This window comes from Lithobates pipiens, unplaced genomic scaffold (genome assembly GCF_037356315.1).
Source record: "Lithobates pipiens isolate NorthernLeopardFrog02 unplaced genomic scaffold, aLitPip1_a1.2 Scaffold_28, whole genome shotgun sequence".
Taxonomy (NCBI): Eukaryota; Metazoa; Chordata; class Amphibia; order Anura; family Ranidae; genus Lithobates; species Lithobates pipiens.
The window spans coordinates 29,253,763-29,281,006 of NW_027507789.1; the positions used below are offsets into that span (position 1 = coordinate 29,253,763).

A 27,244-nucleotide genomic window follows, 5' to 3' on the forward strand; every position below is an offset into this window, starting at 1 on the left:
TACAATAGGCACGCAGAATCTACGTTTTTTAATCACACTTCACCCATAGAGAAAAAAATAAAGCATGGGTATGGTGATAATGGAAAACACACACAGAAAGCAGATCCTGGTAATGGCCAGCTATGGCCTCATGTACATACAGTATATAATCACAAACTATTCACACAAAAAAACAATTTTTAGGATAATTTAAAATCATATATACTTAAAACACTGTCAAAAATTTTACTTTTCTTTAACAACCTTGAATTTCTGTGACACAACAATATGGGAAATCAGTTGATGCCCAAAAGCTTAGCTATATTTCATGAACTTCCCTAATTTAATAGTCCTGGAAGGCGATGTCACAGAAGCGGTGTCAGCAGTGTTCTGTATCGGCCAACACCACCAAAAAAAAAAAAAAAAAGCACTGCCATTGTCAGTGTTTTGAATTGCCAGCAAATCCCCATCCGTCTTTTGCCCAATTCTCTGAACATTTGTTACATCCAACAAATCATTTTAAGAGTCTGTCCAAAGGATGGACATGGAGGGTCACAAGGGACACTCAGGTGAATGCCCAGGCTTCAAGGCCGTGGATGCGGAACTGCTCCCTACTGGACAGTATGTGGTTGTTGAAGGTGTCACACCTTTGACTTCTTCCATTATACAAATCTTCATCCAGCCACAGACCAAAATGACCACTGCGAAGGAAATAACAGGAAAGTATAGTAAAAATAAGTTAAATGTGTCCAAAAATAAACATTTTTGTCTTCCATGAACACTTTGGCATACTTACTATTTGCCACCTCCAAATGTCAAGGACTGGACATCCCCTCTGACAAAAAAGTTGTTGTCTCCTGTCCACCGAAAGACCTTTAACGGAACATACAGGTTCATTATAGATGTTAAATCTAACGCTATTCAATTTTTGTAACTTTGGTTAAGTGGTCACAATTTTTCACAGGTTTATAACCCCATCTGTAACCCCACCGAGAAGTTTTTTCCCCCTCACGTCTTATCCCTGTGACACCATGGCATGAAAGTGCAGTTGTCATCAGAAAAGTAGATATGGAAGGAAATAAAAACATTGTGAGGGGATCTATTCCTGTGATGCCAAACAGAAGTTCTATCTATGGGACACCATGACAAGAAATGGGGTGCAGTTGTCACCAGAGAAGTGGGCATGGAAGGAAATAAAAACGGAAGTTCTGTCTAGGGAACACTATCACAAGAAATGGGGTGCAGTTGTCACCAGAGAAGTGGGCATGGAAGGAAATAAAAACAGAAGTTCTATCTAGGGAACACTATCACAAGAAATGGGGTGCAGTTGTCACCAGAGAAGTGGGCATGGAAGGAAATAAAAACGGAAGTTCTGTCTAGGGAACACTATCACAAGAAACGGGGTGCAGTTGTCACCAGAGAAGTGGGCATGGAAGGAAATAAAAACAGAAGTTCTATCTAGGGAACACTATCACAAGAAATGGGGTGCAGTTGTCACCAGAGAAGTGGGCATGGAAGGAAATAAAAACGGAAGTTCTGTCTAGGGAACACTATCACAAGAAATGGGGTGCAGTTGTCACCAGAGAAGTGGGCATGGAAGGTAATAAAAACAGAAGTTCTATCTAGGGAAGACCATGACAAAAAACGGGGTGCAGTTGTCACCAGAGAAGTGGGCATGGAAGGAAATAAAAACTGAAGTTCTGTCTAGGGAACACTATCACAATAAATGGGGTGCAGTTGTCACCAGAGAAGTGGGCATGGAAGGAAATAAAAACAGAAGTTCTATCTAGGGAAGACCATGACAAAAAACGGGGTGCAGTTGTCACCAGAGAAGTGGGCATGGAAGGAAATAAAAACGGAAGTTCTGTCTAGGGAACACTATCACAAGAAATGGGGTGCAGTTGTCACCAGAGAAGTGGGCATGGAAGGAAATAAAAACAGAAGTTCTATCTAGGGAAGACCATGACAAAAAATGGGGTGCAGTTGTCACCAGAAAAGTGGGCATGGAAGGAAATAAAAACGGAAGTTCTGTCTAGGGAACACTATCACAATAAATGGGGTTCAGTTGTCACCAGAGAAGTGGGCATGGAAGGAAATAAACACAGAAGTTGAAGTTCTATCTAGGGAACACCATGACAAAAAATGGGGTGCAGTTGTCACCAGAGAAGTGGGCATGGAAGGAAATAAAAACGGAAGTTCTATCTAGGGAACACTATCACAAGAAATGGGGTGCAGTTGTCACCAGAGAAGTGGGCATGGAAGGAAATAAAAACAGAAGTTCTATCTAGGGAACACTATCACAAGAAATGGGGTGCAGTTGTCACCAGAGAAGTGGGCATGGAAGGAAATAAAAACAGAAGTTCTATCTAGGGAACACTATCACAAGAAATGGGGTGCAGTTGTCACCAGAGAAGTGGGCATGGAAGGAAATAAAAACAGAAGTTCTATCTAGGGAACACTGTGACAAAAATGGGGTTCAGTTGTCACCAGAGAAGTGGGCATGGAAGGAAATAAAAACAGAAGTTCTATCTAGAGGACACTATGTCAAGAAATGGGGTGCAGTTGTCACCATATAAGTAGGCATGGATAAAAGGGAAATAAAATAAATGTCAGAAGTTTAATCCAGGCCGTGGTTCTCAGGATCCCCCTAACAGTATGTGAGCAAGTCGGGGGCCGGTAGCAGATAGGGATCAAGCAGAAGCATCACGAGTAACCAAAGGTTGGTATCCAGTGGTTGCAGGTTGGCATCAAGCGGAAGCCTAGTCGGGGAACAAGCCTGTAGTGAAGATACATGTGATGGAAACACCTTCTGATCTAAGAAGACTTTCCTGTACTGTACACTGCTGGTGAAAGGTCCTCATTTCCTGCTACAATAAATGACACCTGAAAAGTCCCGAATATATCGGACAAACCTTTGTACTGTATACATTTACAATCTGGTTGACGTCTTTAAAAAGATCAGATACAGCCAAATTAATTAGTCACATTTTCAAACAGAGATAAAAAGATAAACTTTCTTCACGGTTTCTACGTCAGGGCCAGGATAAAAGTAAAAGTAACATTTATTATTTTCTCTAAAACAGTAAAGCTGAACTCCCTTTAAAAGTCTGATTACACAAATGAAATGCATATACAGTATAAGAGGATTGTAGGTCTGTCCATCCAGTCTTGAGATTTACACAGCTCTGGCACACAGCAAAGCCCTGACTGGCAGAGCAGGGACTTGACATTTCAGTGCTGCAGTTTAGTGCACACAAAGTTTACACTTGTGGTCGGGTGGGGGTAAAAATAAGCAGTTGAGCGTTGGTTTTACTGCCTCCTGATCAGGGACTTTCAGTCAGGGAAAGCAGGTGAGGCAGGGCCGAAATCTGAGGAATGTTTCCAACACCTTGTTGAATCTATGCCATGAAGATTTAGGGCAGTTCTGAAGGCAAAAGGGGGTCCAACCCGGTACTAGCAAGGTGTACCTAATAAAGTGGCCGGTGGGTGTATACGTGAACTGTTTCCCCTTTAAAAATAACTTGTAATACCTTTCAGTCAGTTTTTATATTCAGGCTCCCCTACAAGACCCTATACAATCCCTGATCATTTACTTCTCTCCACTTTAGTTAAAGCTTGATTACAGAAAGCCTCGGATTGCGAATAACGAGGTTTACGAGCGTTTTGCAATATGAGCTGTTTTTTTTGGCCAGAGGTGCGGGGGTGCCGGGGATGCTCGGAAACACTCAGAAACACTCCGTTCCTGAGTGTTTCCAATTGTCTCCGGTGCCCCCCCCCCACCTCTGGCCACATGCGGTACTGCATACACAAGCAGTGGCTGTAGAACAAATTATCTGAGTTTCCATTGATCCCTATGGGGAAACTCGCTTTGATATACAAGTGCTTTGGATTACAAGCATTCTTCTGGAACGGATTATGCTCGTAATTCAAGGTTCCACTGTACATCTGTGATTGGCTATCAATGAAGCAGCAGCTGACTGATGAGGTCATTTCTGCATTTTCTCCTCCAATCAGCAAGTCAGGAATGCCTGATTGCTGGCCTCTCACAATCTGAAGGCTAAAGAACAAGAGGCTAGTACACACACATTGGGGTATCATTTAAAAATGCATTATTTATTTTATTTTTTTTAAAGTTTAGCATAGCTGGATTGTTAATTGTCTCTATTAATACCTTAAGCTGTGGTGAAAAGCTGAACAGAAAAGTTTCTCCGGTTCCGTAGAAACTAGGGCTAACCTTGAGCTCATTGGAAGAGAAGCCTCCGAACACCTGCAAGAGATTTATTAAAGGGTCAGTTCACCTTGGAGAGGGTAGAGAGGAAACAGCGAGGGACTAATCAAAGGTATGGGGGAAGTCTGCAGCGGGCAGGAATAAGGTAGGTATGACACCTTATCCCTGCACCCCTAGACTAAACAGCATTTCATAATCCTTAACTATGTCTGTTGTACCATCTACAACATGTACCAAGTATCCTATTCTCTTTGTACTGCCCCTTTGTGTGAAATACGTGGTGATCCTGCCAGTAACCCCCCCCCCCCGCGCCCCGCTCTCCTATTTCAAACTGACCATTCTAGGCATAGAAGCATATCCTTCCCAGCGTGGTCAGTTTTGTGGCTGTGCTGGGAGAACAGCATGCTTGTCCTCCAATGATCAGACTCGTGCTGACACGCCCCCTGCATTGCCTTTCACTAGGAAGATCAGTGTACTGCCGTCTCTTCACCCCAGCTCTCCAAGCCCTTTACTCAGCTAAAACCATAGATTATGTGATAAAAAAAAAAAGGATTTTATAATGTGTATGTGTGTTTATATATATATATATATATATATATATATATTTATTTGTCTTTCATTTCTATTTTAAACTGATTGGGTTGTTTTACAAGGTAAGGGTTCACATATACTTTAACATGTGGGGGGGCATCACTGCAAGGGTAGAATTTATCTCATTTCAGCTTTAGACCCCTTTCACACTCAGCCGTGGCCGCTAGTTTTAGCGGTGGTTTGCTGACCTTTTAGCTGCGCTTTTACCTCCCGCTAGCGCCTGTGCTGCTGAAGCGCTCTGTGGGTCGCTTCGGCAGTGTTGCCCATTCATTTCAATTGCCAGGGGCGTTTTGGGAGTGGTGTAAACACCGCTCCTCCACTGCCCCAAATATGCTGTGTGTCCATTTTTTCTAACGTTCTGCAAGCGCACCGTCCCAGTGTGAAAGCACTAAGCGCTAAAACGCCTGAAAAACACCTTCAGTGGGAAAGGGGTCTTATTGATGATCTTCAGCCCCGGAAGATTTGGCCGCTGGATGACCGGCCATTTTTTGGCACTGTGTCGCTTTAACTGACAATTTAACTGACAGTAGTGCGACGTTGGACGCATACAAAATTGACGTCCTTTGTTTTCCATAAATAGAGCTTTTGGTGGTATTTGATCACCTCTGCGATTTTTATTTCTTGCGCTATAAACAAAAAAAGAGCGTCAATTTTGAGAAAAACGCAATATTTTTTACTTTTTGCTATAATAAATATCCCCCAAAAATATATTTAAAAAAACATATTTTTTCCTCAGTTTAGGCCGATACGTATTCTTCTACATATTTTGGGTAAAGAAAATCGCAATAAGCGTATATTGATTGGTTTGCGCAAAAGTTATAGCGTCTACAAAATAGGGGAAAGTTTTATGGCAATTTTATTATTCTTTTTTTTATTAGTAATGGCAGCGATCTACATTTTTTATCATGACTGTGACATTATAGCGGACACATCAGACACTTTTGACACTATTTTGGGACCATTGTCATTTATACAGCAATCAGTGCTATAAAAATGCATTGATTACTGTGTAAATGACACCAGCAGGGAAGGGGTTAACATAGACACTTTTATCTTTACTCTTCTACCTTAAATCATTTTTTATCAACTATATCGTTTGTCTAATAAACCCTTCCATACAATATTTAGAACCCACCATCCCCACCTTATTCAAATAATAAAAAAAAATAAAAAATAAAAAACCACAAACAAAACCCAACCAATCTAAAACTCCACCCAAAACAAAAAAAAAAAAAAAAGGAAGGAGGTGAGGATAGAGAGAGGGAAGGGGAGGAAGCAGCGGCAAAAGAAGAGCACAATCCAAAAAAAAAAAAAAAAAATTATTAAAAATAAATTTATTAAAAAAATTTGCATGGAACCTACCAATAATGACGGTGGAAGAAAAACAAACCAAAAAATAAAAAAATAAACATTTTAAGACCCCTGTAAAAGAGAACATAAACCCTTCCTTAGTTATGTGCAGTCATGTATCTATGTTATTAGGGAATTACCTTTCCTTCATCATCTTTAATAATCAGTAAAGCTGGGGAGCTGATTGCACTCATAGTCCTGTACATTGTCCTCAGGCTGAAGCCATGCTTGTCTGTACTGTATAGCAGCCTCCAGTTCTGTCCTATGACCTTTGGTGGCAAATGTTGTGCAATCTGGAACAATAAAACAATGACATTTATTTATACAATATGTAATCACGATCATAAAAGTTACTTTTCAGGACTTCCTTGGAGAAAGGTCACTGTTATATTTACCACCGATGAGAGAAAAAGGTGCTGATAATGGCACCGAAAACGCAGGCAATTTTGCAGCAAATTCACAGCGATTTTATGCCGATTTTACTGTGCTATGGTTTGTTTTTCATAGGTCATGTGACTAAAAAAAAACGCATCAAAAACAAAACACTGGTGCGTTAGGCTCTGTTCACACCATGGCGTTCCAGATCAGAATCGCCGGGACGCCTGTCGCCCCCAACAGAAGATTTAGGAAGCTTCTTTTGGGCGACAGGCATCCAGCGATGTATCTAAATACAATAGCCACAGTGGGCCAGGGATACCACTCACCTGCTTGACTTCATCCTTCCCAACAATCTGACTGCAGCCAATCAAAACGGGTTCCTCTACTTCCTCTTTCTTTTTCTCATCAACTTTTTTCTGAGTTTTCAGATCTGGTTCTTCTATGATCTCGAAATCAGAATCATCGCTGGAAAGTGTGTCCTGGAAATTGTTTTTCTGTTAGACAAAAAAAGGGGGGGGGGTTTGCTTTGACATTGTTTGGACATTAATGTGCAAGGGGCAATAACTTACAGAAGAAATACCTCAAACATGCAGCATTGGGGCCACTAGATGGAACGAACGATCATAAGAGATAAACAAATTAGATATGTTACAGGGATTAGTTGTGACGGCTGTGTGAATGCTGAGACATTCGCACAGCAAATTTTTTATAAATAGACCCCTAGGACTTTTTGCACAAATATAAAAAAAAAAGTTAATCGTAGCCTAAAGGGTTAGTAATCTTGCTTTGTGGATTTGACCCTGAGTTCAAAACCCCCTGTGTGGAGTTTGTACACTATATTACCAAAAGTATTGAGAGACCTGCATTTAGGTTTAAAGACCCATACACACTATCAGATTTTCTGCTGATTGTTTCCTTCAGATTTACCAAAACCATATAATATGAGGTCAAACCTTAGGAGTTTCAATTTGTATGCAATCAGGCAGGCCCTTACACTACATGGTTTTGGTAAATCTGAAGGAAAAAATCAGCAGAAAATCGGATAGTGTGTATCGGGTTGAGGTGAGGACAGACAAATTCTTCCACCCCAAACTCGCTCATCCATGTTTTTATGGACCTTGCTTTGTGCACTGGTCCAAATCATTTGGTGGAGGGGGGATTATGGTGTGGGGTTGTTTTTCAGGGCTTGCACTTGGCCCCTTAGTTCCAGTGAAGGGAGACCTTAAGGGCCGGTTCACACAGCGGGCGATGCGAGGCGACACGACTCGCCTCGCCTCGCTCCCGCAAGTCGCCCCCGTTCTGTACAATGGAACCGTTCTGAGAGGAGCGACTCGAGTCGCTCCGACTCAGAAAAAAGGTTCCTGTACTACTTTTGGGCGACCTCGGAGCGACTTGCATTGACTTCTATACAGAAGTCATCTGCAAGTCGCCGCTGAGGTCGCCGCAGGTCGCGGCGAGGCAAGTCGGAGACGCCTCGCCTCGCCTGCAGTGTGAACCGGCCCTAAGGTAAGGCAATTTCATGCTCCCAACTTTGCGAAAGAACAGTTTGGGGATGACCCTTTTCTGTTCCAAAGCAAGGTCCTTAAAGACATGGATTGGGCAAGTTTGGGGTGGAGGAACATGACTGGCCTGCATAGAGTCCTGACCTCAACCCATGGGTGTCTGCATGGGGTGCAATTGCCATCCGTGGAGCAAGGTGTCCGCACACAGACACCCAGGGCCAATCCTGGAAGAGTGCCCAGGGTGCACTGCGCCCAGACGCCACAAGCTGCGTGGGGGGGGGGGGGTGCGGAAGCTGTGGCAGTTACTTACTGTTACATTCAGCAGCAGCGGTGCCGCCCCGACTCCCGAGACTCTCTTATTGCACCGTCGGCTAGCCTCTCTGCTGCCCACTGCACTGGTTGCTAGACTCGCCTGGTGTCTAGCAACTAGTGATGTCACGTCATGAGAACGAAGCGAGGCCCCAGCATTCAGAGTGGAGGAGGAACATCTTCCTCCTTCGTGTCTGGTCAATTTTGGCCCCACCCACATTCTCCATCTTCTCACGGCAGCGCGGCACAGAGCCTGATGGAAGGAAAGGAGCACTCCTGAACAGCTGAGTGTGAGCTGTGCACCTGCATCATCACCTGAGGTGAAGCAGCCTGTGTACATGTTGTGGAGCTCATCTAACAGCACTACTTGTATAATTGCAGCCAAGGTGTTAAATTAATTATTTCATGATAGATATGTGGGAGATATCAATGTTAACCTTCTAAAAATGCTCTTTACCTGGCTGTAATGCTGACCCGTGGGTCTGAATGCTTCCTAAGCCAAAGCCTGTATGCACATCAAAAAGTTTAAGGAAAAAATTCTTATCTGCATCCCTCCTCCGGATTAATATAAATATTGGAACAATAGAGCCATGGTGCTGGCATTTAAAAGAAAGAAAAGTCAGTAGTGGAAATCTCTGTAAACATAAAAACTGATTAGAAATTGCTAATCAGACAATGGCAGTTTGATCTTTTTATTAAGCTCTTGCATCAGGTGTCTCAAACCTTTGCAGGCCTGAGCTTTATGTGATAATTAGTGATGGACGAACTTCCGACGGGACGTTTCGCGAACGCGAAATGCGAACGGACCCAAACGTTCGCGAAACCGACCGTTCGCCGCGGGCCCCATTGACTTCAATGGGAGGCGAACTTTGCAAACCTTCATGTCGAATTTGCGGCCACGTGGTAATTATTAGGGGGTAAAACGTAGTCCCACCATCTGGACAATGACATAATACATGTATGAGGTGAATTTGGGATCGATAACTACAAGCATTTTTATTTTATTTGGGAAATTGTTCTAACAATTCAGGACTATGGAGTTAATGAAGGCAATGGAGGAGAGGGAAGGTCAGGGACCAGGGTAGGCAAAGAAGAGGGTGCAGGAGATGATCACCAGCAGCGTGACATACCGGAATGACACATGCACCGTGATAGAGGCATCTGACAGCAGCACCGTAATACAGAGCACTGACAGCAGCACCGTGACATACAGCGCTGACAGCAGCACCGTGACATACAGCGCTGACAGCAGCACCGTGACATACAGCGCTGACAGCAGCACCGTGACATACAGCGCTGACAGCAGCACCGTGACATACAGCGCTGACAGCAGCACCGTGACATACAGCGCTGACAGCAGCACCGTGACATACAGCGCTGACAGCAGCACCGTGACATACAGCGCTGACAGCAGCACCGTGACATACAGCGCTGACAGCAGCACCGTGACATACAGCGCTGACAGCAGCACCGTGACATACAGCACTGACAGCAGCACCGTAAGCAGCCCCAGGAGGAAGTCAGCACAGCACAGGGATGGTGTGATCCCCTCATAATAAGAACCCCCAGGAGGAAGTCAGCACAGCACAGGGATAGTGTGATCCCTTCATAATAAGAACCCCCAGGAGGAAGTCAGCACAGCACAGGGATATCATAAGCAGCCCCAGTAGAAATATGACACCGCTCAACCTCTTCAAAGAGGAGGGTAGGGGCATATAGTACGGTGTGCTTTTTTGGGTCAAGGAAGTGAGCCAAATGAATTAAGAAGGTCTGTGTGCTTGATTAAAAAAATAGTTTATAGACATATACATGGTCTACTGGTCACATGTGTTGAATTCCTCCGAGATCCATGCCTCATTCATTTTTAGAAATGTGAGGTAGTTAACACTGTGGTGAGCTAGGCGAGTACGCTTATCGGTCACAATCCCCCCTGCTGCGCTGAACGTCCTTTCGGACAGGACACTGGATGAGGGGCAAGCCAACAGTTCGATTGCAAATTGGGCAAGCTCTGGCCAGAGGTCAAGCCTGCCCACCCAGTAGTCTAGGGGTTCATCACTCCTCAGAGCGTCCACATCGGCCGTTAACCCAATGTAGTCGGACACCTGACGGTCTAGGCGTTCCCTGATGCTGGATCCGGATGACACCTGTCGATGGGTCGGCTGAAAGAATGACCTCATATCCGAAGTCACCAACACATCTTCAAACCGGCCTCTTCTTGCAGGCGCTGTTGGATTGGTACCCGCAAATCCTTCTCTGGGAGTGGGAATTGCTCCTCTGCCAGCGCACGCAAAAGCAGAATGCAGCATTTCTCGAAGCAAGGCCTGGAAGTGCTGCATTCTGACAGCCCTCTGCGACGGCGGTAACATTTCCGCCATTTTGTGTTTGTACCGGGGGTCTAAGTACGTTGCCACCCAGTACTGGTCCTTGACCCTCATGCTTTTTATACGGGGGTCCCTATTAAAACACTGGAGCATGAAGGCCCCCATTTGCACTAAAGTGGAAGCGGTGTGGTGGCCTGGCTCCTGCTCATCATCCAGGATAATGTCGTCCTCTTCATTCTCCTCTCCCCATCCTCGCACAACAGGGATCCCAGAAAGGTTTAAAGCATGCTCTTCTTGCTCCTGCTCATCCGCCCCGGCACCATCCTCCTCTGACTCCTCATCAGACTCCTGTTGTTGACTTGTCTCAGATAGAGTAGCCCCCCCTGGGAATTCATCCAGCATTGCAACTTCCTCATCTTCCCGCTCCTGCTCCTCCACAGCCTGATCAATGACACGACGCAATGCACGCTCCAGAAAGAAGGCATAAGGTACCATGTCACTGATGGCGCCATGGCTGCGACTGACCAGTTTGGTGATCTCCTCAAATGGCCGCAGAAGTCTGCATGTGTCGCGCATGAGCAGCCACTGGCGCGGTGAAAAAAAACCCAGCTCCCCAGAACCGTTTCTTTCGCAGAGTTCATACAGGTAGACGTTAACTGCACGTTTCTGCTGGAGCAGCCTATCAAGCATATAGAAGGTTGAGTTCCATCGCGTCGGGCAATCGCAAATAAGACGTCTGACCGGCAGATGGTGTCGCCGCTGAATGTCAGCAAGGCGAGCCATGGCCGTGTAAGATCTTCTGAAATGGGCCGAGATTTTCCTTGCCTGCCGCAAGATGTCCTGGACCCCAGGGTATTTGACAAGGAATCGCTGCACGACCAAGTTTAAGACGTGTGCCATGCACGGCACGTGCGTGATTTTGCCCTGTTTCAATGCGCTAAGCAGATTGGCACCGTTGTCACACACCACTTTACCAACTGTCAAATTGAGCGGTGTTAGCCACTCATCTGCCTGTGAACGCAAAGCTGAAAGGAGTGCCGGGCCAGTGTGGCTCTTTGCTTCCAGGCACAACAGACGCAGCACGGCATGGCAACGTCTCACCTGGCATGTGGAATAGGTTCTGGGGAGCTTGGGCGGTGCAGTGGAAGAGACGCTAGCAGCGGAAAAGGAGGAGGCAGCTGAGGAGGAGAGGGAGGAGGATGGAGTAGGAGGAGGAGAAGAAGAGTCAGGCCTGCATGCAATCCGTGGCGGTAAAACCAAATCTACACGGGTGCCACGGGTTACATGCTTGACGGCCGTCAGAAGGTTCACCCAGTGGGCAGTAAAACTGATATACCTTCCCTGCCCGTGTTTGCTAGACCACGTGTCTGTGGTCAGATGTATCTTGGCACCGACACTGTGTGCCAGAGATACATTCACTTGCCGCTGAACATGGCCATATAGCTCTGGGATGCCCTTCTCTGAGAAATACTTCCTTCCTGGGACCTTCCATTGTGGTGTTCCAATGGCCACAAATTTGCGAAAGGCCTCCGAGTCCACCAGTTTATATGGCAGTAGTTGGCGGGCTATGAGTTCTGACAAGCCAGCCGCCAACCGTTGGGCAAGAGGGTTATCCGGCATCATCATTTTTTTACGCTCAAACATTAGGCCCACGGAAGCCTGCCTTTTTGCAGAAAAATGTGAGCTTGGCGTGATGGAAGGTGGAGTGGAGGACAATTGTGAGGAGAGAGGAGAAGGAGAAGTAGAAGACGAGGCTGGACGGTGAGAGCCTGCAGTGTGGCTTTGTGTGTTCCGTTGCTCCCACTGGGCTCGGTGATGGCTGCTCATGTGCCTTCTTAAGGCGGTCGTCCCTAGGTGAGTATTGGGCTTACCGCGACTAACGCGTTGACTGCAAAGATTGCAGATGGCAACGCTATTGTCAGCAGCGGACACGTTAAAAAAAGCCCACACTGCGGAGCCATGTGCCGGTGTCCTGGGAGCGCCAGATGTGACCGTACATGGTCGATGACTCGCTCCTGATACATTTGCAGTCTGCTTTGTCCCTGCTGTGCAATGTAAGTCATTGCTGCTTCTCCTCCCTATCTGCTGGTCCATATCTCCCTCTGAACTCCCCTCCTCTTCCTCTCTTGTGGGCACCCACGTGACATCACTAGACACGTCATCATCAACGTCACCTTCCCCACCGCTATAAGTAGAGATCTCGGAGTAGGCAGCAACACCGGGGACCAACCTCCTCCTTGGGCTGATCTGGGTACTGGCGTCAGACTGCTGAGTAGCGCTTGTTGCTACCTCCTCTTCCTGATCCAATACCAAGAGTGGCTGCGCATCAGAAATGTCCTCTTGATATGGATCGGAATATAATTCCAGTGACTCAAGCGGAAGGTATGTGGTGGTGGTGGTGGTGGTCGTGTTGTTGGTGGTAGTGTCTTTGGGGGTGCACATAGCAGAGAGTGAAGAAGAGGGTGCAGATCGAGAGGATGAGGAGGGTGCAGAAGAGTAAGGCTGAGCGAGCCACTCAACCAAGTCTGGTGCATCCTTTAAAGTAATTGAACGCACCTTCTGCAACTTCCCACTTTGGCTCAAGCCTGTTGCTCCTGCCCTACCCCTACCACCCCTGCGGAAGGGCCTGCCTCTTCCTCTGCATGTCATTTTTTAAATGACCCTGTGACAAAACTCTTAGTCCCTATACCGCTGAAGGACTGCTGCAGTATAGGTGAGCGGTCAGCAGTGGTGCACGTCAACCCTATCTATTGTGGACCTATAGCGGTCCTTACAGAACAGCAGACTGTACCGCACTCAAGCCTATGTACCGTAGCACCCTATACCAAGTTACCAGTCCTTATAAGAACTTTTGTGGACCAAGCAGGTTGTGTATTAGTGTTTAGCAGACTGTACGTCAGTCCCTATACCGCTGAAGGACTGCTGCAGTATAGGTGAGCGGTCAGCAGTGGTGCACGTCAACCCTATCTATTGTGGACCGATAGCGGTCCTTACAGAACAGCAGACTGTATCGCACTCAAGCCTATGTACCGTAGCACCCTATACCAAGTTACCAGTCCTTATAAGAACTTTTGTGGACCAAGCAGGTTGTGTATTAGTGTTTAGCAGACTGTACGTCAGTCCCTATACCGCTGAAGGACTGCTGCAGTATAGGGCAGCGGTCAGCAGTGGTGCACGTCAACCCTATCTATTGTGGACCGATAGCGGTCCTTACAGAACAGCAGACTGTACCGCACTCAAGCCTATGTACCGTAGCACCCTATACCAAGTTACCAGTCCTTATAAGAACTTTTGTGGACCAAGCAGGTTGTGTATTAGTGTTTAGCAGACTGTACGTCAGTCCCTATACCGCTGAAGGACTGCTGCAGTATAGGGCAGCGGTCAGCAGTGGTGCACGTCAACCCTATCTATTGTGGACCGATAGCGGTCCTTACAGAACAGCAGACTGTACCGCACTCAAGCCTATGTACCGTAGCACCCTATACCAAGTTACCAGTCCTTATAAGAACTTTTGTGGAACAAGCAGGTTGTGTGTTAGTGATTAGCAGACTGTACGTCAGTCCCTATACCGCTGAAGGACTGCTGCAGTATAGGTGAGCGGTCAGCAGTGGTGCACGTCAACCCTATCTATTGTGGACCGATAGCGGTCCTTACAGAACAGCAGACTGTACCGCACTCAAGCCTATGTACCGTAGCACCCTATACCAAGTTACTAGTCCTTATAAGAACTTTTGTGGACCAAGCAGGTTGTGTATTAGTGTTTAGCAGACTGTACGTCAGTCCCTATACCGCTGAAGGACTGCTGCAGTATAGGGCAGCGGTCAGCAGTGGTGCACGTCAACCCTATCTATTGTGGACCGATAGCGGTCCTTACAGAACAGCAGACTGTACCGCACTCAAGCCTATGTACCGTAGCACCCTATACCAAGTTACCAGTCCTTATAAGAACTTTTGTGGACCAAGCAGGTTGTGTATTAGTGTTTAGCAGACTGTACGTCAGTCCCTATACCGCTGAAGGACTGCTGCAGTATAGGGCAGCGGTCAGCAGTGGTGCACGTCAACCCTATCTATTGTGGACCGATAGCGGTCCTTACAGAACAGCAGACTGTACCGCACTCAAGCCTATGTACCGTAGCACCCTATACCAAGTTACCAGTCCTTATAAGAACTTTTGTGGAACAAGCAGGTTGTGTGTTAGTGATTAGCAGACTGTACGTCAGTCCCTATACCGCTGAAGGACTGCTGCAGTATAGGGCAGCGGTCAGCAGTGGTGCACGTCAACCCTATCTATTGTGGACCGATAGCGGTCCTTACAGAACAGCAGACTGTACCGCACTCAAGCCTATGTACCGTAGCACCCTATACCAAGTTACCAGTCCTTATAAGAACTTTTGTGGAACAAGTGAGTTGTGAATGTTTAGCAGACTGCAGCAGAAGGGCAGCAGTCAAGTATAATATCCTTTCTATATTTGGAAGAAAGAATATTATACATGTACAAGCCTATTACTGTACCACTGATACCAGTCCTGAAAAGAACCTTTGTGGAACTAATAATAACAGCAAGTCTTTAAAATTACCCTCACTGCCTGACAACACTGCTTCCTTCCTGTCCCTATACAAATTGGCAAAAAAAGAGAACGATTAGTGGTTACTGGAACAGCTCTTTTGTGGACCTTGATAGTAACAGCTAATGATGATGATGATGATGATGATGATGAAAGACTAATCTGGCTGTCCCTGTAGCATACACCGTCCTTTCCCTTTCTCTAAACTAACAAAAGACACTCAGGCTGCTGCAAGAATCAGCAGCACAGCAAACCTATCAACACCTAACACCTATACCAGTCCTGAAAAGAACTTTTGTGTACCAAATAGCTAGTGGTTTATCTCTCCCTACTCCACACAGGAACCTGTCCCTATCTTAACAGAAGAAAGAATGTAAAATGGCCACCGGATCGGGTGTATTTATAGGTTAGGGGGAATGTACAAGTGTCCATGTGCTGTCATGTCTCAATTGGCTGTCCTGTATCACATGATAAACGTGTCACCAAAGGTTAAAGCTCTTGTATACATTAAACACGTAAGTCCGCCGCGGCGAACGACGGAAAAAGGCGTTCGAACGTGCGGACCGCGAATGTCGGAAATTCGCCGCGAAACGACCGCCGGGCGAACCGTTCGGCCATCACTAGTGATAATTACTAAGCCCCCCTCCCTATCATGACATTGTCAAAAAGGGACGGGGCATGAGTGGCCTTAAAATGATGCCCTCCCGAAAAAAGTTCTGTGGACGCCCATGCCTCAATCCTATATAACATGTTTGGGATGAATTAGAGTGGAGATTGCGAGCAAGGCCTTCTCGTCCATCAGTACCTGACCTCTCAAATGCGCTGTTGGAAGAATGGTCAAACATTCCTATAGACACACTCCTAACCCTTGTGGACGGCCTTCCCAGAAGAGTTGAAGCTTTTATATCTGCAGAGGTTGGGCCAACTCTATATTGAATCATACGGACTAAGACTGGGATGTCATTAAAGTTTATGTGCATGTAAAGGCCCAAATACTTTTGGTAATATAGTGTAGGGTCTTCATGTGAGTTTCCTCTGGTAGATGAATTTGCAGACTTGCTGGCAGTGTAGTATAATCATTAGATGATATGCTCCTTTGGGGGACAGGGACTGATATGAATAATTCTCATCAATAACATGGCGCCAACAGTCCTGGGACAAGATCCTTTAGCACCCAAGGTAAAAAGGCAAAAGTGCATACCCTGCCCCTATAACCCCTATAGCTGCATAGGTATCAGGTCCTGCCCTTTTTTTCACCCCCCCCCCCCCCCCTCCCCTCCTGCTAGTAGGACCTGGGTGCTAATGCAAAATCAGGACCATGGTGGGGAACAAGTATAGACTTTTTTTTCCACCTCTATGAATCCTGTCAATTAGGTTTCCAATCTACACCATACACTAATTTATATGTTGGATTAGTGCCGTGTAACAGTTTTGGTGTTAAATAGAACATTCTTTGTGGAAGTCAGAAAAAAGAACAACTGAGAGGGAAAGATGGGATCTCAGAGTGGTCAGCTGATGGATCTCAGAATGGTCAGCTGCTGGATCTCAGAATGGTCAGCTGCTTGATCTCAGAGTGGTCAGCTGGTTGGTCTCAGAGTGATAATCTGGGAGATCTCAGATTTGTCAGCTAGTGGGTCTCAAAGTGATCAACTGGTGGATCTCAGAGTTGTCAGATGCTGGGTCTCAGAGTGGTCATCTGTTGGGATTAAGAGTGGCCAGTTGGTGGGATGCAGAGTGGCCAGCTGCTGGGTCTCAGTGTTATAAGCTGGGGAATCTTAGTGTGCATAGCTGATGGGTCTCAGAGTGGTCAGCTGGTGAGTCTCAGAGTGGTCAGCTGGTGAGTCTCAGAGTGATAAGCTGGTCGGCCTCAGAAAGTTCAGTTAGTGGGTTTAAGCTGCTGTCATAGACATGAGATTGCCACCTCATCTGGCTTAAAACGGTTGGGGGGAGACACTGATGTCTATTGTCAACTGTACTCTAAACTGCCCCAACCGCTGTAAGTCACAATACTGATATTAAGTATGGTTATAGATTATGTTTTCATGACCTATGTGTACATGATACAACTTAGAATGTCCTGCTACCCACAGTACCTGGATATTATATTTGCTTAAATAAATTTGTGTATTCATGGCGGTTAATTTCTGCCATGAACATCATAATATATCCTCTGCCAGCACCTGCCTCCATTGTTTGATGATCTCAATGTATATCCTAGTCCTTTCTTATGTTCTCTTTAGCCTTTGTTTACTCTTGATGTTGGTTTATGCATTAGCAAATAAAAAGATCTGTCTGCTCATAGAGAGCGTTTAGTCGAGAGCTGTGTTTGGCAGCTGTGAATCCTGCATTTACATTCCTGATTGGCCCTCATATGGAGGAACATTGCCTTTTTTTGGAACCTAATCCCCCAGAATATCACTCTGAGACCAACCAGCTGACCACTCTGAGACCCAGTAGCTGACTGCCCTGGGAACCACCAGCTGACCACTCTGAGACATAGCAGCTGACCACACTGAGACCCACCAATATATCACTCTGAGACTTACCAGCAGACCATGCTGAGATCCACCAAATGACCAATCTGAGACCCAGCAGTTCAGCACACTGAAACCCAGCAGTTGACCACTCTGAGACTCAGCCGCTGACAACTCTGAGATCCACTAGTTGACCACTTTGAAACCCATTAGCTGACCACTCTAAGACCCACCAGGTGACCACTCTGAGATCCAGCAGCTGAACTCTTTCAGACCCAGCAACTGACCATTCTGAGACCCAGCAACTGTCCACTCAGAGACACAGTAACTGTCCACTCAGGGACCCACCAGCTGACCACCCTGAGACCCAGCAGCTGACCACTCTGAAACCCACCAGCTGACCACTCTGAGACCCACCGGCTGACCACTCTGAGACCCACCAGCTGACCACTCAGTTTATCACTCTGAGATCCCCCAGATTATCACTCTGAGACCAACCAGCTGACCACTCTGAGACCCGGTAGACCCAGCACCTTATTATTCTGAGACCCAGCAGCTGACTACACTGAGACCCAACATATCACTCTGAGACTTACCAGCAGATCATGCTGTGATTCATCAAATGACCACTCTGAGATCTACCAGCTGAGCACTCTGAGACCCAGCAGCTGACCACTCTTAGGTCCACCAGCTTATCACTGAGACTTACCAGCTGACCATGCTGAGATCCACCAGATGACCACACTGAGACCTATCAACTGACCACTCTCGGAATGGATGATTGTTTGAAAGATTTTACAACCTTGTCTAAATGCTATTAGTAATTCCAGAGACATGCAGTACTGGGAATGCCTGTTTGCTCTCCCTCTGTCCAGCTAAATATGGTTCAATAGACATGTTTGTAACCCCTAGCTGCGGAAGATTTGCTATGTTATAGGCAAAGCTATATTTTCCCTGATGGATAATGTAGTTATTTTATGTTATGGAGAATGTAACAGAAGGGGGAACCTCATATTACATCCATATTATTAGATAATTCAGCTAATAAACAATGAAAAATTAACTGTCTTAAGGACCTTGACTCCTCTATGAAAAGAAATGGTGCTCTGTTCTAATGTATTGGGATACCATTTAAAATGATTGTAACATTTTCTGCAGTTGAGGTTCCAGCAACGCATAAATCTAAAAGGGTCCTTAAACTTAAGCACCCCTAATCCCCTAATAGGTGTTGTAACTGAGAACTTGTTATGTCACATGCTCCATTTCACATCTTCTCCATAACATCCCCTTCAGGGGAGTCTATCAATAATTTGTCTTCACACTCCATGAATCCTGGCGAACCATCCGTAGGATTGCCCAGGTCAGGGGATCTTCCCTCCCCTCCTCTCTGCAGGGTTTGCAATTACAGACAACATGTTTCCCAATCCTCCCAGCATGGCACCCTGACTAGTCACTGTGTTGGAGTAAACACGGTTGGAAATGATGCCGTGTTGGCTAAACATGCAAAAGCTTGTAGTATAAACACTGCGCCTTCCCAACATTGTAAGTAATAGTTACATAGGACATTAACCTTGCTTCCAATTACAGGACAACAGGCATCACTTCAATGACAAGTGGGTCATAAATACTAAACAGGAAAATTACTAGCAGGCAATGACTCCAATGTGGATGGGTACAAGAAATTTTAATAGATTTAAATCTGCAGCTTTAATTAAATAGTACTTGGTGATCCTGCCATCAACATTCTTGTTTAGGTACTTCCTCTTGTCAGGTAACAACGCACTGTTCCTTTGTTCCAATTTTGCTCTTGCATTGTCAGCTTGTCACATAGGCTTCGGATGGAGACCACAAGGGACCATTTTAAACACACAACATGCAGGCATGGTTAACCGTTGACACCACCAGAAAACCCACCTGAAGATGTGCCATGCAGCCATCGCTGGAATGTCTACATAATACAGAATAGCCTTGCAATTGGGCTTCTCCCCCACTGCAAGGAATAAATGCTTGTTATGTCTATGGGTGCTAGAATAAGGAGTAATACTTAAGTGGTTCTGCTAGAGCCCACCCTTTTATTTTTACCTGAGCCCAATCTGATCCACTATCCCCCTACTCATTGGGCAAATTAATAGCGGTGGCAGCCATTGGCTGCCACTGCTGTCAATCAAATGCTGCGACAAGGGAGCCAGAGGTGGAGCCGAGTTGCCCGGTCTGTGTCAATAGATGCAGACTAGATGGCTCAGGAGGGAGCATGCACGGGTGCCCCCATGGAACAATCATATCAAGGTATTGCATGCAAGAGGAAGCGAATCGCTCATAGCGCAGTAATTAAAAAACACATTTGTTAAAAACTAGACATCTACTCACATAGGGAGAAAAGTCAAAGTCCAGCACTCAACTCCCCGGCAGGAGTGATGACGTCACCGCTGTAACTCCGCCCTACGTGTTTTGTCGAAACGGACGTCGTCACTGGGGCAACTGAGTTTTTAAGCATAGGAACACTTTGGTTGTGTTTCATCCACTTGAGAGCACCTATTCACATGGAACTTTCTTGGGCTTCATTTGGCTGCATGTTTCTTTATGAAAGTTTGGACGTTTATTTATTGATAGAGTTGGTTGCTGATAGTATATGAATTTCAATTGATTTATTTATTCACTTTTTATGAATTGAGATCATTTTATATATGCTTATCACTTTTGTTTCAATTCACATGTATTTATTATTTGTTAATTATCTTTTAAAAATACATTTCTCCCTGATCCTCAGAAGGCAATCAGAACACAGAATATTGAGTAGAACTGTAATATTCCAGGATACAAATCAAACTACATTGATATTATACATTTCCACTTCATCTTATGATACTTATATATATTTATGATGTATTTTATTATAATTGAACTCTAGGGAAACTGCAGAGATAGATACAAGTGAATTGTTTCACTAACCAAACGATATATGTAAATCTGTTCAGCAAGTCTTGTGATTTACATACATCTCCTCTTTCGGAAATAGGTTGATATAGTATGGCCAGTGTGCAGATAAAACGATATATATACACCTGTGCTTTGTGTCTGAGGCTGTTCTCATTCCCCAGTGGTCCATTTCCCCTAACTGCTTTGTGAGATGACATAATTGAAGATCATTATTAGAGAGAGCACCTGCAACCAGGTAAGCTAAGGACATATAGATTTACTTCATATACTGCAAGTATTACAATAGCTCAATGACTTCTAGGATCAAAGCATACTCCGTGTAGTCAGGAATATCTTCTGAGAAGAGTTCTAATGGACTCTTCAGGCTTAAGTGCATCCATGTATAGAATCATACAGGTGGCTGTGCTTATGTTGGGCCCGTATTACGATTGTGTCTAAAGCGGGATTCACACTATACAATTTTCTTCAGATTATTTCCTTTAGATTTATTAAAACCATATAACATGAGGTCAAACCTGAACACTTTCAATTTGTATGCAATCAGGCAGGCACTACATAGTTGAAGGTAAATCTAAAGGAAATCAAACAACAAAAGTTGTATAGTGTGTGTATTGTAGATGTGAGTCACAGCAATTTGAATGGTTCCATTGCCAACAATATGGCGGGTTGGCAAGGGGTTAAAGTGTCCCTGGTTTTTAGAACCGACCAGCAGTTCATTATGATGCAATTGCATGTGCAATGCTTTCCAAGACACATTGTCTTAAGCCCCATACACACACAATCAGATTTTCTGCTGATTTTTTTTCCTTCAGATTTACCAAAACCATATAATATGAGGTCAAACCTTAGCAGTTTCAATTTGTATGCAGTCAGGCAGGCCCTTGCATTACATGGTTTTGGTAAATCTGAAGACAAAAACCCAGCAGAAAATCTGATAGTGTGTATGGGGCTTTAGGGTTATGTAAGGGCTTGTACATTCTGGCCAGATTACCTTGCAATAAAGCCAAAATGCTATGTGATGCCTAAAGCAATGACTTCCAATGGATCACGTACTCACATACTTGGAGGTGTTGTCCTGCGGTTCCATGCCAAGACATCTGAATGGGATCCTTTCAAATGACAGTGAGTTTGCAATTGCATGGTAACAAAGGTTTACACATCCATTTTCCACTCACACATTTCATTCATGCATATTCCTTCACACTATTGTGGAATGAGACCCCCGCATGTAATTCGCACAGGAATCTCAGCACATTCCTGTGTGAATTACCTGCAGCGTCTCTGGGGTGCGATTTGACCCATAGATTTGCATGGCTCTAATCGCACTGCATTCACACCAAACTCCTGCAGGACCCTTTTTTTGTCCGCACCAGAATTGAATCGCATGGATTTCAGTGTGCCTGGATTTCGACTGCCTCACACAGTGGAGCAGACCAAAGCCACCTCCCCCTCCTCTCTGTTTACATTTACAGGAGGAGGTGTTGGCTTTGGTCTGCGGAGCTTTGCTGTATGAGAGGGAGGAGAGAATCCAAGGGACTCACCGCTGTATCCTGCGCTCTTCTGAGGTATGTAAAGTTTAATGTACTAAAGTTCAATGTCTGCACTGATGGGGGGGGGGGCACCGCACTGATGGGGGGTGGTGGTCTGCACGTTGCATTAAGGGGGGTCTGCACTGATGGAGGGGGGGGGGGTGGTCTGCACCGAGGGGGGGTCTGCACTGATGGGGGGGGGTGGTCTGCGCTCTGCACTGAGGGGGGTCTGCATTGATGGAGGGGGGTGGTCTGCACTGAGGGGGGGTCTGCACTCTGCACTGATGGAGAGGGGGTGGTCTGCACTGATGGAGAGGGTCTGCACTGATGGACGTGGGGGCTGCACTTATGGAGGGGGTGGTCTGCACCACCCCCTCTAAGTACAGATCCCCCTTGGGCAGTATAGATCTCCCTCCCTTAGTACAGCCCCCCCCCCCTCACCAAGTACATGATCTGAGAGTTATTCAGGTGCCTTTTGTCAAATTCCAGGCGGGCTGTCATGCGCCTTTTACTGAGGAGTGGCTTCTGTCTGGCCACTCTACCATACAGGCCTGATTGGCTTACAGAGATGGTTATTCTTTGGAAGGTTTTCCTCTCTCCACAGAGTAATGCTGGAGCTCTGTCAGAGTGACCATCAGGTTCTTGGTCACCTCCCTGACTAAAGCCCTTCTCCCCCGATCGCTCAGTTTGGCCCGGGCAGCCCACTATAGGAAGAGTCCTGGTGGTTTCAAACTTCTTCTATTTACGGATGATGGAGGCCACTGTGTTTATTGGGACCTTCAGTGCTACAGAAATTTAGCAGATGGACTCCAATCAAGTTGTAGAAACATCTCAAGGATGATCACTGGAGACAACATGCATCAGAGCTCAATTTTGAGTGTCATGGCAAAGGCTGTAAATACTTATGTACATCTGATTTTTTAATTTTTAATTTTGCAAAGATTTCAAACAAACTTCTTTCACATTGTCATTATGGGGTAAGGTTTGTAGAATTTTGAGGAAATTTATTTAATCCATTTTGGAATAAGGCTGAAACATAACAAAATGTGGAAAGAGTTTTGCGCTATGAATACTTTCTAGATGTACTATAGGATTCTAACTGCTCAACATTCCTGGGCCTTCTTTGTCATATTTTTCATTCCAAGGTGCACCAAATATTTTTCAGTTGGTTAAAGGTTTGGACTGCAGGCAGGCCAGTAAAGCACTCAGACTCTTCTACTACAAAGCTGTGCTGTTGTCATAGATGCAGTACGTGGTTTACAAGTGTCCAGCTAAAATACACAAGGCCTTCCCCCGAAAAATGATGTCATCTAGATGGGAGCATGTGCTGCTCTAAAACATGGATATATATTTTTCAGCATTGATAGGGCCTTTCCAGGTGTGTAAGCTGGCCATTCCTATGCACTAATGTACCCCTATTCCATTAGAGATGCAGGCATTTGAACTGAGAGCTGATAACAAGCCAGAAGGCCCTTCTCCTTTTTAGTCTGGAGGATGATTACCCAACAAGAGTGTCAGATTTAGATTCGTCTGAACACAAAACAGTTTTCCACTTTGTAACAGACCATTTAAGTGAGCTTGGGCCCAGAGAAACCGACGGCATTTCTGGATCATGTTGCCATACGGCTTTTTCTTTACATGAGGGAGCTTTACCTTGCATTTTTGGATGGTATGGCAAACTGTGTTCACAGACGGTGATTTGTGGAAGTATTCCTGAGCCCATGAGTCGTTCCTGTTTTCAATGCAATGCCGTTTGAGGATCGGAAGATCAGTGGCATTCAATATAGTTTCTTGGCCTTATCCCTTGCACACAGAGATTGTGTGACAATTTTTAGACTCTGCTTTTCACAGATTGCTGAACCTCTGCCCATTTTTACTTCAGAGACACTCTGACTCTCTAAGATGCTCTCTTTTATACACAATCATGTTGCTGGCCTGTTGCAAAATGTTTTTCCAGCTCTTCCTTGTTAGTACCACTTGCTTTACCAGCTTTTTGTTTACCTGTCCCAAATTTTTTGAGACTTGTTGCTGCCATCAATTTCAAAATGACTTTATTTATTTCTAAAATAGTCCATTTTCTCATTTTAAACATTGGATATGTTTGCTATTGTGAATAAAATATGGACTTATGAGATTTGTAAATCATTGCATTCTGTTTTTATGTAGATTTTACACATTGTCCCAACTTTTCTGGAATTAGGGTTTTAGATGAGTGGAGCAGCAGCGGAGCAATGAGAATATATGGGGGAAACATGTTCCTAAAGGCTATGTTTCCACTATTGCGTCCCCAAAGTCGCACGATTTTGCCACGACTTGAAGCAATGCCTGTGTATTCTTGAGGTCTATGGACCTCAAGTCACCACAAAGTGGGACCAAAGTGGTGCAGGAACTACTTTGAAGTGGCTGCATCTTGAAGTCGCACAGATATGAATGGTACTCATTGGAAATCATGGGGTACGACTTGCCATGCGATTTTTTAGTCCCAAATCACATGAAAAGTCGCACTAGTGGAAACCTAGCCTTACATAAAGAGCTGTTACTGTTTATGCAGCCAATAACCTGTCACCTTTAAAGATCTGACTTCTGCAAACTGAAATCTGATTGGTTGCAATGAAATGCTGCCCATTTATTCAACCAACAAAGAACTGAAAGAGGAAGAATCAAAAACATAAACAGGTGAACCTTTTTTTTTAATTAGAATTATAGAGACTTCCATTGCTGCTCACCTTCTGAAAATGCTACCTCCCTGGCTATAAGAGGTTGAAGAAGAATTTTACGAGAGTATACACAGGGTCTTGACGAATTTCCTATTGGGTCACCATACACGTTGTAATCTGACCTTTGCATAATCGGTTTTAGAATTACCAAAACTATGTAATATTTTTTCTATGCTATCTATCTGTATCTAACCAAGAAGGCCCGTCTACTACATCGTTTTTGGTACAGATAGTCGTACAGTCAAATTGTAAAGCCTAGTACACATGATCAGAAAATCATACAAAAAACACTGCTTTTGAATAGATCGTACTATAATGTACTATATCACAATGATATGTATACTATAATCTGATCATTAGTACACAGCTTTTGAGAGTCAATCACGACAGATCATCTGAAATTATCAGAAGGAACAAGCATGACAATTTTTCTTGTATGATAACAGATTGTACGATTTTCGCCTGAAAATACAATACAAATACAATACAATACATTATAACATTTCCAATGTTTTGTTCTGTTGTTCGAGAATTTTCGGAAATTGAGTAACCTCTTATTTTTCGATATGGAGACTAGCATGCAAAAAACCCCCCAAAAAAAACAGACGATCATTCCTCCAATATCCTGATTGTGTGTACAACCCTCAAGGTGTATGGAGAGAATTCGAGCTACCCAATCTATGTAATATAAAAACCAACCTAAACAATCCAATGAATTTGTTTCAAATTTGGCAGGCACTACAAAGTGAATAGTAGATCTAAAGGAGATTGTCAGACTATACACGATCGGATTTCTCGTCGGAAAAAGATACGAAGGCTTTTCCGACGGCATTCCGCTCAAGTTCGCCTTGCATACACACGGTCACGCAAAAGTTCGCTGAAATTACAACCGTCAAGAACGCAGTGACGTATAACACTACGACGAGCTGAGAAAATGAAGTTCACTGCTTCCGAGCATGCGTCGAATTGTTTCCGAGCATGCGTAGGACTTTTGCACGTTGGAATTGCTACAGACGATCGCATTTTCCCAGACGGAAAACTGAGAGCATGCTCTCAATCTTTTGCAGACTGAAATTCCGATTGTGTGTACGCGGCATAAGGTGATCATACACTCTTCCATATATTACAATTATTTTTCCCAACAATCTCTTCTGATAGGAATATTCGATCTATAGACAACAACCCATTCGTTCAATATGCGACACACAAGGAAGTACGGGTTCATTGGAAGTTATGATACAATCATAATTTATGATATTGTGAATTATCAATCATATCAACATATGATCATATTCCTGAACATGATTCAAGTTCTCAGTGCCGCTGATTGATGCACACGATCAATAGATTTCCACTTGACTGATTGAATCTGATCGTAAGGGAAGATATGGCTAGTCAGTTGGTTGCAGTTTTGATCGAATTGCATACCGATTGGATGAAAAAAAAAATCTCAATGTGCACGGCCACCATTAAACATATGTAAAAGACAGCAATATTGCAATTTATGTCTATATACCAAGGGGCTGGCAGAATTGACTAAGCTCTTCCAGTGGTTACAGTGGACAATCAGATGGGTCAACTTTCGCACTAAATTTACATAATATAGGGACTGATGTGAATGTACAATGTATATGTAAAGCACTGCGTAAATTGACGATGCTATATATATGTACCTGAAATAAATAAATAAATAAAATAAAATAAATAATATAAAATAAAATAAATAATAAATAAAATAAAAATTAAATAATATAATAAAAAAATATCAAAAAAGATAAATAGCTCAATGAGTAGACTGTCCTTCCTAGCTATGCTATTTTCTTGCTGAAACGTGATAAGGGTCTCTGACAATCAGCTTTTTGCCATAGTCATCCATGACAATAACAAGTGACAATACACACATAGCAGAAGGTTAGCATACAATGTGCCGGCAGCCTTCTGTCACCTACCAGGGGAGCGTAGGAGCAGCGAATGGTCCTCATGGTCCCTGTGCTGGGTGCAGGTGTAGTGTAGCCGGGATGACTGTCTGAGGCTGTATGAGAGATAGACACACCCACTGTACACTGTGCACCTTTACCTGTCATACCCTGATCACACCCAGACCTTTGGCCAAATCGTCTGCATTGCGGTCATGTGACACAGTATATGGAATATAGAGCAGATGTAAAGAAAAGAAAGTGTTTACTGTATACAGATGAGCTATTTAAACTCCAGGGATATATATATATATATATATAGTATATATATATATATATATATATATATATATATATATATATATATATACACAGTATATATATATATATATATATATATATATATATATATATATATGTATTTTTTTTTTATTGGAGATGCAATCTC

General features: G+C 44.4%; 1 protein-coding gene across 1 annotated transcript; it reads right to left on the reverse strand.

The window, feature by feature from the left end:
• LOC143935257 (TLD domain-containing protein 2-like) lies at positions 1-26,931 on the reverse strand. The gene is made up of 6 exons (XM_077458973.1): positions 26,830-26,931; positions 6,853-7,020; positions 6,289-6,441; positions 4,151-4,246; positions 776-852; positions 1-680 (listed from the first exon to the last, which is right to left on the reverse strand). Exons 1-6 carry the CDS (start codon positions 26,860-26,862, stop codon positions 545-547), a joined length of 663 nt encoding a protein of 220 aa, XP_077315099.1. The 5' UTR covers positions 26,863-26,931; the 3' UTR covers positions 1-544.
• Positions 26,932-27,244: the final 313 nt, after the last annotated feature.

Bases quoted from the DNA above. Each gene is read 5' to 3' on its own strand.
- LOC143935257 (XM_077458973.1), bottom strand. From the start codon at position 26,862: ATGAGGACCATTCGCTGCTCCTACGCTCCCCTG. The intron at 6,442-6,852 runs GTGAGTGGTATC...TTATTGTTCCAG, and splicing joins GGAAGGATGAAGTCAAGCAG to ATTGCACAACATTTGCCACC. The intron at 681-775 runs GTAAGTATGCCA...TTTCCTTCGCAG, and splicing joins ACATTTGGAGGTGGCAAATA to TGGTCATTTTGGTCTGTGGC.